Raw genomic sequence first — 13,543 nt, 5'->3', positions numbered from 1 at the left:
CCTGCTGCAGGTTTTTCTTCTATTATTCTTGGATATTATGTTATTTCAATTTTATGAGGACACTTTTTATTCATCAACCATCTGGACTGTGTGATTTTGTTTGCTATGCAAACTCCATTTGTTCAAGTTCCTTCCAGTACTTCTATTCAAGCATTTTGGCCAGGGTTCCAGCCAGAAATCAGTTCTCTGTCAGCACACATCCTTTTAAAATTGTAAGGCTGCTTTCTCATCCAGAGATAATTCATAATTTTTCTTGACCTTTATGTTCTTATCACTCACACACTTCAGTTTTGCAGAGGTTGATACTCCTCAAATTTCTGCTATGGACTTTTATAATTAATTTTTCCTCCTTTGGTCAACTGCAAATTATAAAGCACAGCAGGTGTTTCAAAATATCTGTTACCTTTTATGAGGGCGTGGATTATGGAGCCATGCATCAGGTTAAGCGTAGGTGAACTTCAGCACCGTGTGACACGTGCTGTGAGGCAGCAGATGAAGATGAAGGAGGCCTGAAGCACATGGTGTGAGAGGAGCTGGGTTTGGGTATGGAATGTAATGCTGCCACTCATGAGAGATGGAGGGAATTGCCATGCAGAAGGGAGTGGAAGAGGATCAGGACAAGGGGGCAATTGCCTCTGGAGGGTGGTATGTGTTTCCTCCGGTTTGCTGAACCCGCAGTGGAGTTTTAAACATCATCACAGTAAACAACATCAGCAGTAAATAAGAACCATATGATTAACCTAAGGGTCAGTAGTGAGAGAGATTGATATCACTGATCCAGAAACCCAGGGAATCTATTTCATTCATGTTATAAATCAGAATTGATCAGATCCCCTGTTTGTTGGGTTTTTCCTAAGATCCAGTGCCTAAGATGTTATTGTATTTTGACTGTTTCCAGGGTAGTTCTCTACAGTGAATCTACATTGCACATTGTCTTTCACTGCAGTTCAGCTTATGTCTACACAAGTAGGCTTAAGCAGTTACAATTCCCATGCTAGGGATGTGAGTGAATGACTGGGCTTCTGGGTAGACCCTGGCCAAGACCGTGCAAGTCCAACAGAGTGTAGAAAACTGCTGGGCATGACCTGGGAAAGCATAGAACATAAAATGCTATGAGAATCTGACAAAAGTTACAGACAGCACCATGAGGAATGGCTGGACCTCACAGGTGCTTAAGGCAGAATTATATGAGAAACAGCCAAAGTCCAACAGGTAATTGGACCTTTAGGTTTGCAGAGCCTTGCAAGACTGTCATCAAGTTTTAAGATCACATGTTTTTTGAACACTTCAGTGATGGTGACTCCACCACATCCCTGGGCAGTCTGTTCCAATGTTTGATCAGTAAAGAAATTTTTCCTAATACCTAGTCTAAACCTCCCCTGGCGCAACTTGAGGCCATTTCCTCTCATCCTATCGCTGGTTACTTGGGAGAAGAGACCAACACCCACCTCACCACAACCCCCTTTCAGGTAGTTGTAGAGAGCGAGAAGGTCTCCCCTCAGCCTCCTCTTCTCCAGACTAAACAACCCCAGTGCCCTCAGCCGCTCCTCAGAAGACTTGTGCTCCAGCCCCCTCACCAGCTTCGTTGCCCTTCTCTGGACACACTCCAGCACCTCAATATCCTTCTTGTAGTGAGGGGCCCAAAACTGAACACAGGATTCAAGATGCAGTCTCACCAGTGCCAAGTCCAGGGTCATGATCACTTCCCTACTGCTGCTGGTCACACTGTTTCTGATACAGGCCAGGATGCTGTTGGCCTTCCTGGCCACCTGGGCACACTGCTGGCTCATGTTCAGCCGGATGTCAACCAGCACCCCCAGGTCCTCTTGCTCCGGGCAACTCTCCAGCCACTCCTCCCCAAGTGTGGTGTTGCGTGGTGTTCTTGTGACCAAAGTGCAGGACCAGGAACTTAACCTTATTAAACCTCATACAACTGACCTCTGCCCATCGATCCAGCCTGCCCAGATCCCTCTGCAGAGCCCTCCTACCTTCGAGGTCCTTATCTGTACTACATGGGATATTTATTCATTGGTGGTTTAGTTTCAGTCAGAAGCATGGTTTAGAGACCCTCCTGATCATTCCCAATGACTAGGCTATTACTTATAGTAAGCAGAGGTCACGGGGCATGAACTGGACTCTTGTACAAAACTAAACCAAAGTTGGGCTCCAGGAGGCTCTCTGACTTCTACTGGGAACTCAGTTTGTGCAACCAGGCTACAACTAGCAGGAAGCAAAACCCACTGAAGTGCTGGAGAAGAAGTAGTGCTTGTCATGTTAATTATAATTAGTGTGGATGTTCGGTCCACAGAACTGACCATTTTACTGTGCAGTTCAGCTGTGCTGCTTGCTAATGAAGATTTACAAAGGTGTTGTCCAACTTCATGTTGTTCTGGTTTCAGCTGGGAAGCTAGTGTGAGGCTGTGTTTTGGATTTGGGATGAAAATAATATTGATAACGTGCTGATGTTTTCAGCTGTTGCTGAGCAGTCAAGGACAGTCCAGCTCCTCGTGCTGGGCTGCAGCGAGCAGGCTGGGGGTGCACGGGGAGCTGGGAGGGGACACAGCCGGGACAGCTGACCCAGGCTGGCCAAAGGGGTATTCCATACCATATCACGTCATGCTCAGTATATAAAGCTGGGGGAAGGAGGAAGTGGGGGACATTCGGAGTGATGGCGTCTGTCTTCCCAAGTAACCCTTACGCGTGATGGAGCCCTGCTTCCCTGGAGATGGCTGAACACCTGCCTGCCCATGGGGAGTGGGGAATGGATTCCTTGTGTTGCTTTGCTTGCGTGTGCAGCTTTTGCTTTACCTGTTAAACTGTCCTTATCTCAATCCACCGGTTTTCTCACTTTTAGTCTTCTGATTTTCTCCCCTGTTCCACTGTGGGGGAGTGAACGAGCAGCTGCGTGGAGCTTGGTTGCTGGCTGGGGCTAAACCACGACACGTGCTCCTGGGCGAGCCCATTCAGCCATATTGCGCTTGCAAAGCTCTATTACCTGCCAGTAGGTGTAAATGCCCACGTAGCCCAGTGTCTCCTCAACAGCGTGTGTTATGTCTGTTGGTTTACTTGTTAGATGCCTGATACCTGACGTACGACCGAATGGAAAGCTGCATTCAGTCCTAAAATACTCAGTCATGTTCACTGGCTTTGGGAAGCAAAGCTCGGTACAGTGTTCCCATGGTCTATGAGTTTCTAGTCATCCATATTTTTCCTGAAGTGATTTAAGTTTCTCCCTGTCAACACACACATTTGCAATAAAAGAAGCATTTTCTGCTGTTTTACCCTGTTGGAGGAAGAAGTACTGTGTGAAAAATCAGTCTCTAACCTCATGCATTCCACCAAAAAAAACCCCATCATTAGGTATCTTCAGAAAGAGATGTTGAGGATCTCATGGCCCTAGCCTGCTGTTTCTAACAGCTGTAAAAATGACTGCTGAGTAGTGACAGAAAGCATGTGCTGAACCTAGGAAGAAAGTTATAAAATGATGTGTTTAAAAAATTCCTGAATTTCTTGAGAAAATACAAGAGAAATATTGTTGCCATTGTTAAAACCATGCAAGCATATACCTAACTTTCTGTAAGACAGGTCTGCGTTATAAAATCATGTCTTATCTGTGCAAAATCCTCATCAAAATGATAAGTCAAATATTATTTTTGCCTTTTTCTAAATTTGAAAAAAAATCTAATTTATGTTTTTTACAAAGTTTGTTGGTAGTCTTCTTCTGAAAGACAAGTTTGGGGGGGGGTTGGTGTTTCTTTTCAGAATCTTAAAGCAATATGAAAGAAACTTTCAACAATTACTGGGATGTCACTTTATAACTATTAAAATTTAATTCTGTTGAAATACCTCATATCAAATTATTCCAAAAGCTGTAATCTTTTTTTTTTTTTTCCAGAAGACTGAAAAGTACTGTAAGATCTCATAATAGACTGTTATATTATGGTCTGGTTCTTATGGACATTTCGATGAGATCTCAGTGATAAACTAAAATGCCAAAGATATTTTAACTGTAAAGTAAGATAAAAAGCTTCTACCATCTGTGCTGCTTATCTTCATTTTTACTTTTCTGTTGAAAACAATTATATGTATTTCCAACTTATTAAAATAAAATCATGGGCTACATTTAGTGAGTGATGACTTTGTCATCATCTGCAAAACGTTGACTTACCATGGAGTTAGGTCTAAGGCTCTGGAGCTAAAGGATGTAACCATTGTGTATTCTGTGAAAAATCAGAAAGTTCTTGGGGCTGGATTTTCTACTGTAAATAAAAAGAATTGTATGCTGTAGTAGCGTATTATTTGAAACATAGCATCGTGCAAATATTTTTGGTGTCAAGCAGTGGTTTAGACTAGACAAGGCTAAAATAAGTGAAGCTAATGCATAATTAAATAAGCTAAATAAGCCAAGTAAATAACAACAGCAATCTATTGTTACAATTTTTATATCTTAGAGATCTAAAAGTTCATGAAGTATTATTTTAGTATAGAAAATCATAGAATCATGGAATCTTTGGGCTTGAAGGGATCTTTTAAGGTCATCTAGTCCAATCCCCCTGCAATGAGCAGGGACATCTTCAACTAGTTCAGGCTGCTCACAGCCCCATCCAACCTGATCTGGAATGTTTCCAGGAATGGGACATCTACCACCTCTCTGGACAACCTGTGCCAGTGCTTCACCAGACACATTGTGAAAAATTTCTTCCTCAGATCCAGTTTAAATCTACCCTCTTTTAGTTTAAAACCATTACCCCTTGTCCTATTGCAACAGGCCCTGCTAAAAAGTCCATCCCCATCTTTCTTCTCAGTCCCCTTTAAGACCTGAAAGGCTGCCATAAGGTCTCCCTGGAGCCTTCTCTTCTCCAGGCTGAACAACCTCAACTCTCTCAGCCTGTCCCCATAGGAGAGGTGTTCCATCCCTCTGATCATTTTTGTGGCCTCCTCTGGACCCTCTCCAACAGGTCCATGTCTTTCCTGTGCTGAGGGCTCCAGAGCTGGACACAGGACTCCAGGTGGGGTCTCACCAGAGCAGAGTAGAGGGGCTGAATCCCCTCCCTCAACCTGCTGGCCACGCTGCTTGTTATGCAGGCCAGGAGACTGTTGGCCTTCTGGGCTGTGAGTGCACATGGCCAGCTCATGTCCAGCTTTTCATCCACCAGCACCCCCAAGTCCTTCTCAGCAGGGCTGCTTTCGATCCCTTCATCCCCCAGCCTGTATTGATACCAGAGGTTGACCCCACCCAGGTGCAGGACCCTGCACTTGGCACTTGGCCGTGTTGAACCTCATGAGGTTCAGATGGGCCCATGCCTGGAGCTTGTTCATGTCCCTCTGGATGGCATCCCATCCCTCAGGTGTTTCAACTGCACCGCTGAGCTTGGTGTTGTCTGCAAACTTGCTGAGGGTGCACTCAATCCCACTATGTCATTTATGAAGATATTAAACAGTACTGGGAAGTACTGGGAATGTACTGGGAATAGTAAAGAAGCTATAAATTCATAGCAAATTTTAAGTAAATTACCTCTTTTCCTGTGATTATGTTTTTCATCAATAAAATGAGGATATACATACATATTTTCTTCACAATTACATTTCTCCAAATATTTTTGAAGACTGAGTTTCCAACTCATCATTTCTTCAGCATTACTTACTACTGTCTTGTGTAGTGATGACATAAATTTTTCATTACTTGTCATAATGTCATAGCCAATGCCATTAACATGATCTTTATTTTATATTTTTCCTTTTTATGCAGAGGTAACTACCATGAATGTGTATTGCAATTTACGTTCAAAATCTTAAAACCATTATGTAAGAAAGTGGACTGACATTTCAGAACATTACTCTAATGTAAAGTAGGATTATTAGGCTTATTTTATAGATGGAAAACTGGGACCCAAAGATTGTCAAGATAAACGTAGGTGAGGTGAATCACCATTTTAACCAGTGTACACTAGATTGCATAGGTGCCGTATTTCAGAACTGGGACTGAAACTCAGACCTCATGACTCAGAATGACTAGGGCATACTTCCCTTTGGTGACACTAAAATGTGCAGCCTACAGATAACCATCAAATAAGTTAAAGACTTTAATGAATGATAGCATTTGTAAAATTGCTCCAGAATGGTTAAGTGGATCTTTATTTTGGGGTTTTTTGTGAACAGCTATGAATCAGACAGATTAATGCAACTTTTGCATTATGGATTTAATATTTCAGTGCTCTGCTCTGAAGTATTTAGCAATTTTTCACTGTGCTGATTAAACTCTGTTGTAGATTATGATTATGCTGGTTTTATCATTCAAACACTCAAAACTGATTCTTAACTCTTTAAGTGGCTTGTAGTAGACTTTTATTTCTCAAGGGGTTTAGAAGTCTGCTTATATTATGTCCTTTTGTCATGTTCTCTGTAAATGCTAAATCAGTGCAAAATTAGTAGATTCCCAGTTCTAAAAAAAAAACCCAACTCTTTTTTCATAGGAGGAAGAACTAAGGAAAAGTGGAGAAGCCAAATACGCGCACTTGAGTGATGAGCTTCACGTATTAATTGAAGTGTTTGCTCCACCTGGGGAGGCGTATTCTCGTATGAGTCATGCCTTGGAAGAAATAAAAAAATTCCTCGTTCCTGTAAGTGACTGATAGCTTTATTCTGTGACTGGTTATGGTTTTGCTGCACTGAATCCGTGCCTTATTTAAGCACCTTTAGCTCAAGAAATTAAAAATAAAAGTTTGCTAAACATTCATCTTTCATTCTTTCATCTCAGGGAGATGCCAAATAGACCATTAATTGTCACAGTTGGTCCCTTTATATATTTTCTAGATGTTTTATTATTTCCATTTGTCATTGTTTTTCGCTTTCCTTTCTTGGTTTTTGGAGGGTAGGATGGATTACATTTTTTTCTGGTTGCAGACATTAGTCATTAGTATGTGAGTACAGTCTCAAGATTTTTGAATATTTAAGTCTGTAAAAACATTTTTGTGTATGTAATGATTTATCTAAATACCTTGCTAATGAAGTTAATGAATTTCTTGTGGAGCAAACATCATGAGGAAAACATTCCTCAGATATTTCTGTTCAGACAGCTCATCATGACTCAGACCACAATTTAGCAATCCTCCATCAGCTAGGAGACTGCAGGAGCATATTCTAAAGCTGTGAACCTTTTCAGTTCGATTTATATGAAATATATCACTTTCTGAAATATTTACCTTTTTGTCAATTGATTTTCCATCAAACTCTCTGGCATTGATTTTCTTCACATTTATACCATATTCCATGATATTTTCATACTTAAAATTTGCCCTAGAATTTAAACATATGCATGCTAAATACTAAGTAAAGGTTGCTCTGTGTAGTAGTAGAGTTACATGAGTTATCATCTGAGGTCTATCCTGAGACTATTTAGAACTCTAAAAATGTGCAGAACGCGCATTCCTTGAAAAAAATTGTTTCTATTTATGATTAAAAAACGAAGTAAAATAACTTCATATCTCTCAATAATAACGGAAGGATTCAATTAATGCCTTTTTATTATGAGTAATATGAAGCCAAGATAAGAGATGTTCAGATGAGACATATCCATATTTGCATGGTAGAACTTGAATGTTTTATTTGGTTGAGGCTTCTCGGCAGAAGGAAAGAAGAATACATTACATGTACAATATTTAAGTACAGTATTTAAAATGTTCAAATTTTTTAGGGCAACGAGTTATTTTTAAGAATACAAAATAAGTAACTAAAAATGATTAAAACAGATGGATATTAGTTTTCAATAACAAAGTTTACTGGCACCAAGCGAGTGCCCTTAAATAAGCTACATCTTAAACAAGTTGACTATCTTTCTGATTCTCCCTTTCCATCCCCTTACTATACTTTCAGTTTGGAAACACAGATAATAAAATACTATTTTAAATGCTGGGAGATAACCATGAGACAAGAAAGCATTTTTTTCATGATTTCTGAGACTGAGTTGAACACACAATGTTCAATGACAAATTAGGTCAGTGTTGTAATGCTGGCAGCATAACGTGGAATGACATTTTGGCTGCGAGTTAATGGTGAGGAACTGCCAAGCTGTAACGCTGAACAAAAATTTACAGTTAAGTTACATGTTCTTGAAAAATCAGGAGTGTTATAGCTAAAAATGGTAACAGGGACAGTTACAAATGTTGCCAGGGTCTGTCCTTTGGATAACCCTATTTCCAGTTGTTCATGACTTGGCCGAACTTTGATTTATTTCGATAAAAGATTCCTGTTTAAAGTTGGCTTTGTATGTCCTCTTCATTCTGGGAAGGAGCTACTGTGTTACAGCATGAAGCAGTGATGGTGGTACCTCTTCCTATGCCCCCCGAATTTTTAACATCCGTTGCATATTCTGTCCAGCCTGAGAAAACCTGTTCTGGGTGAAGAGGGAGAGAGAGCGGTGCGTGAAGAGAGCAGTGTTAAAATTTGTGGCATGTTACTATTTTAAATATTCAACAGCTGCACAAGCATATATTTTGTGTCACACATTATTTATTGATAAGGATTATACGTATTTTCCAGCACAAGTTTCATAGCTACTCTGGAGGAAGTATGAAAACAGGTTCTTTGTTACAAGATTTTGAACTTGGTTGGCAGCGGCAATAATCACTCCAAACAAGTAACAATTGTACTTTACGACTTGTTTGTTAGTTTTATCCTCTCTGCTTCATTTCAGATTTACAACAATTTACAAAGCAATTATTAACTGGCTGGTTTCAACATGTGTCAAGGGGTTTACACTCAGAAAGCTTGCACTAGATAATTTCCTTTTTGTTTCCTATTTACAGCATCTCTTGAAAATATTTTATGATGTTTTGTTGTTTATAAGGCCTAATTTATTACAGCAGTGAATACTGGCGTTGCATGACAGGGATGAAAGCAGTAGAACCTAAGAGTTTTATCAAGGATGTAATAAACTATTCAAATGAGTTTTCACATTGCTTATGAATTTTGTGAAGTTTAAGTGAAATATTGCCCTCAGAAATTACAATGTTTGTTTGTGTCAGTAAGATGGAAGGACATTTTTATACTTTACCCATAAGTTTTAATGAGACTTTAATTTTATTAATTTTTTAATTTTATTAATTTTATTTATTTTAAAATAAATGCCTAGAAAATGAAATAATAGAAAAAGAGAAAAATGCAGAATACGGCTGAAAAAAAAATTGAACATTAATTAACTGAAGCAAAATTTTAATGAACAAATATTTTTGATTTAAATGTAATTACTTCATTTTCACCTTCTACCTTGCCCAAGAATAGCACCAAAATTTTTACTAGTGAAGACTTCACCTCTAAGTCGGAGGTGGAAACCAACTACCGCTATTTACGCTGGCTGTTCCACAGGTTAACACGTTTCAAAGCTGCAGGCAGCTCGGCCTCAGGTAGTGCGTTGGGACCCCTCCAACAGGCATTTCAGTGAATGATTGAACCCCCAATGTCTGCAGCCTTTGGTAGTTCACCAGCTGACCCAGATGCTTCATTTACTGCCTGCTGCTTCCATTTTGCAAATTGTTTGAGGTCTGTGTGGGAGCTGCTGTTGGGGCGTTGCTAACTGGTGGATAAGATTTATTTTTGCAATTGACTTCGTTAGTTCTTTTGTGTTTTTTATGCAGAACTTTGGCTTTTGGGGGGGTCTTATATGAAATTACTAGCTAGAGATTATGCTCCATTTCATTTTGGTGTTTACTCTTAATATGAAAATTTGAATATAATAGAAAGAAGACAGATAAAAAGACCCATGCTTAAGTAAATGGGATTAATACCTCAGTGTTTTGAAACACAATTGCCTGCTCCTTTTTTTTTTTTTTTTTGGCAACCTAGTAAAAATAACAACCAAAACCTCCTCCTCCAAATCTCGTGTTTAAGGTAAAAATAAAATTTGGAGCTGATGTTAATATTATATAAGTTACCCAGTATCACCTGTGTGGAAAATATAAACAGTAGGGATGCTTAGGAGGAGGGACACGTGCTTTGCAGATTCGCCTCTGTGGCCAACACAGGTTCAATAACATCCATAGATATCTGACTGCCAAGTACTTGTGACCCAAATGGCCAGGGACCTAGGTCTGGTGAGGAACCTAATGCTGATGCTTTGTCTCAGTGCCTCAGGATGGGATGCAGGGTCAATGAACTAGAAGGGGAGACGTTTAAAATGGCCCATGTGAGGGGGAAGTAACTCAGAAGCTTTTCAACCTCTGCTGATTTTAAAAGGTTCATAGCTAGTAAATGCTGTGAAACTTTCTTCACCATTAATAAGCAATGAAATGCTACATCATTCTTATCAGATATGACCATATCATTCTGATTTATATCCAAACGTACAAATATATTTTCTGAACAAGCTATCATTTCCATACAGTAAGGGCTATACGGTCTTTAGGAGTTCTGTGCTTCCTAACACATGCAAAATCTTTTTTCTGACAACCATTTTTATCCCTGTAAGCAGAGCATTTTTATTTGACATGGTTGGCATCCCTTGGGACAAGTGAAGAAGATACTGATCATTCATTTTAAGTGTGAGCGCTCTGTAATAGGGAGCTATTATGTAGAGGACAGGTTGCAGCTGTGGTGACATGACTGCTTTAAAAAGGTTGTTCACAACTGTGTGGTCAAATGATCAGAAATGGAACCAATTACCATTATAAGAGCTACCGTTCAAAATTACTTGCATACATTTTCCTGTTCACTTCTATCTGCTTTAAATTGAGGCATATTGGCAACACGCAAGTGCTGGGAGTAAACACATGGTCATTTAATGCAATGCAGTTGATGGGTGATCTCTCATGATGATCCTACTGTATATCTCAGTATTTTCTGAAGGTGTTAATCAGATGAGATCAGATTCCTTTATGACGGATTAGTGCAATGAGGCAGCAAGTGAATACAGGTTTTTATGTTGTTGCTTTGAATTCAAGCTACAGGGTCTCCCAGGCTTTCTTGAGGATGGCTAAATCTCTTATTGAATAGCTAACTTCAATCCTTTTACCTCACCTTGCTTCATACCACTGAGTAAAATAATTTTCTTACTAATAATTTAAGAAGAATAAGCTTTCTCACTGATCCAGCATCCAGCATCAGCTCTTCAGTCTTCCTAACTAAAGATAGAAAATTATTCAGTAAAAAGAGCCTTTCAGTGAAAAAAAAGTTACTAATTTCATACTGGAAGTTATTCATACCAGAAGTTGGTATGAAAAAATTCAGATTTGGGAGGAATTAAAAACGAGCTTTGATACCAGTTTGTTTCAGTGAGAACAAGTAAATAATCTTAGAGTTTAATGCCTTGAAGGTATTTCTCTAGCCAATGTTTCAAAAGAAATTGTTATGCTACAAACATGTTTGCGGTATATATAGTAAGTAGTATATATACTACAGACCAAAGTTATTAATGACCTGTTATGCCATGTTGTCCTGGCTATATTGTAGTATATACAGCACACAGTAACAATTTTTTGTGAAAACAAAGTTTTGACTGTTTTTTAACAAGTATATATAGGTATATGATATTTATTTTGCACATTTTTTATTAGTCATCTGATTTTTTTCTGTGCTACAGTATAATATGAAGTCTCTATTTACATACCATTTCACACTCCATGGTTTTGTAATCTTACTTTTGTTTCCAAATAAAGTATATTATTGAGGGATTTTTCAGTCTTTTTGTTCTCTTTCAAAGATACCTCAACAGGCGAAATATTTCCCTAACTATGATGTTGAGCAGCGGTGCAGCTCCATTTCTAGGAATAGACATCTTTTATACCCGTCAAAGTGAATAATTTATACTTGCAAATTCTGCAAAGGTACTTGTGGTAATAAATAATTACTGCAGTAATTATTTTAAAACTCTGATAAGAAAATTATTTGAGCAGCTGCTTCAGTTGTGCTGGGTTCTGTTCTTCCCAGTGTGCAACATCTCAAGCAATTTCACATACAAGTTTTGATAATCAAGGAAAAGAAATTCAGAGTTTCTGTCAAGGCCTAAAATGTCATAGCGCTTCACCTCTTCACAGCTTTTTTCTAAATGTTACTTACCAAATCAAATTATTATAAATAAGTTTAAACACGGATGTACTCAAGAGAGTTGTCATAACTTGTGGACAGTGGTTCTTGACTTTTTACAGACTGTGAAGTCTTTCTAAACCACGATGTTGGCCAACTGAGCAGCAGCACTTGTGTAGTTTAAATCACTCATTTTAAGTTTGGTGAAAATAATGCTAGAACTATCTCTTAAAGTGGAGGTTTGGGGGTGGAGACATACACTAAAATGGCCTTTTAAATTGAAAATTAAACTCCAGTGTTTCTCAACTGGCTGAATTTTTATGTACTTACTGATATGCAATATACACTCCTGGTTCTTTCTGCTGTGAAGCTATAAAATGGATAGCAACACAAAGAGCACATACTTCCTCAACTGTCTTTAAATTTGTGTGATGATGAGTGGGTTGTCTGTTGGCATGCCAGACCAACAAGTATCTTTTGCCTAGGCTTAGCTCCCCAGCTGCTTCAAGGTGCTATAGCTACTTCACAGCCCCATGTTGATGCTCATGCTTTGAGTGGACTCAGACCTTTTTAGATATGCCAGAGATGTATTTAGTCTGTGAAAACAATCCCTTGGTGATCTCTCTCTGACACACAAAAGAATCAATAGAAGAGGCACAGCCTTATTGCCAGATCCAGCCTTTATTTTTGCCTTCAAGATTAACCAGAGACATTAACCTGATCGGGGGTTTTACACTGACAATTAATCTGAGCATACTATTGAGAAGTGGCTGTGGTTTAAAGAAATATTTACAACTTGCTTGGTGAGTCTATATGCATCAGCACTTTTAAAGGCTTGTCTTGCTGCTTCCTCTTGTTAGGGCGTACGTTTTTCACTAGTGACAGATCAGAAGCAATGATTTGGGTGTAGGTGATAAAATTAATGTAGAGAAATTTAAATCCTACAGTATTGCTCCCAGTTTCTTAACTGCAGGTCTCTAACATGTAGCAAGAAGTTGGCTATGTTATTGCATTTAAACTGTACAAACCCCTTTGCAGGGACCACCAGGTCCTCCTACACATCTGGCATTTCATTTAAGAGCTGTGTGTGTGAGTACAAATTTGGCCAATCTCATCAATAAAGGTTGGTTATTTGACCCAGTGAAGAGGCTGCAACTTCATGGTCTGAAAATAAATTTCCATGTAGTTCTATGTAAGAGAAGGCATGAAAAGTGTGTCTAAAATAATTGTTTTTCTTGCAAAAAATTACTTCATAATCACCGAATCACTAAGATTGGAAAGGACCTTCAAGATCATCAAGTCCAACCATTAATCCAGCACCACTATGTCCCCTAAACCATGTCCTGAAGCGCCACATCCACACGTTTTTTGAACACTTCCGGTGATGGTGACTCCACTACATCCCTGGGCAGCCTGTTCCAATGCTTGATCACCCTCTCGGTAAAGAAATTTTTCCTAATATCCAACCTAAACCTCCCCTGGTGCAACTTGAGGCCATTTCCTCTCATCCTATCACTAGTTACTTGGG

At 39.2% G+C, this 13,543-nt stretch overlaps 1 protein-coding gene across 1 annotated transcript in view; it reads left to right on the top strand.

Moving 5' to 3' along the window:
• Nucleotides 1-6,473: 6,473 nt before the first annotated feature.
• The window catches only part of KHDRBS2 (KH domain containing, RNA binding, signal transduction associated 2), a gene marked incomplete at both ends in the record, with an annotated part of 62,023 nt that continues 54,953 nt past the window's right edge, over nt 6,474-13,543 (top strand). Inside the window, one exon of the mRNA XM_010283259.1 lies at nt 6,474-6,620. Coding sequence (XP_010281561.1) covers nt 6,474-6,620 — 147 coding nt within the window. The remainder of the gene's footprint in view (nt 6,621-13,543) is intronic.

Source organism: Phaethon lepturus, unplaced genomic scaffold, assembly GCF_000687285.1.
Source record: "Phaethon lepturus isolate BGI_N335 unplaced genomic scaffold, ASM68728v1 scaffold8483, whole genome shotgun sequence".
Taxonomy (NCBI): Eukaryota; Metazoa; Chordata; class Aves; order Phaethontiformes; family Phaethontidae; genus Phaethon; species Phaethon lepturus.
This window is presented reverse-complemented; position numbering and strand designations above follow the sequence as displayed.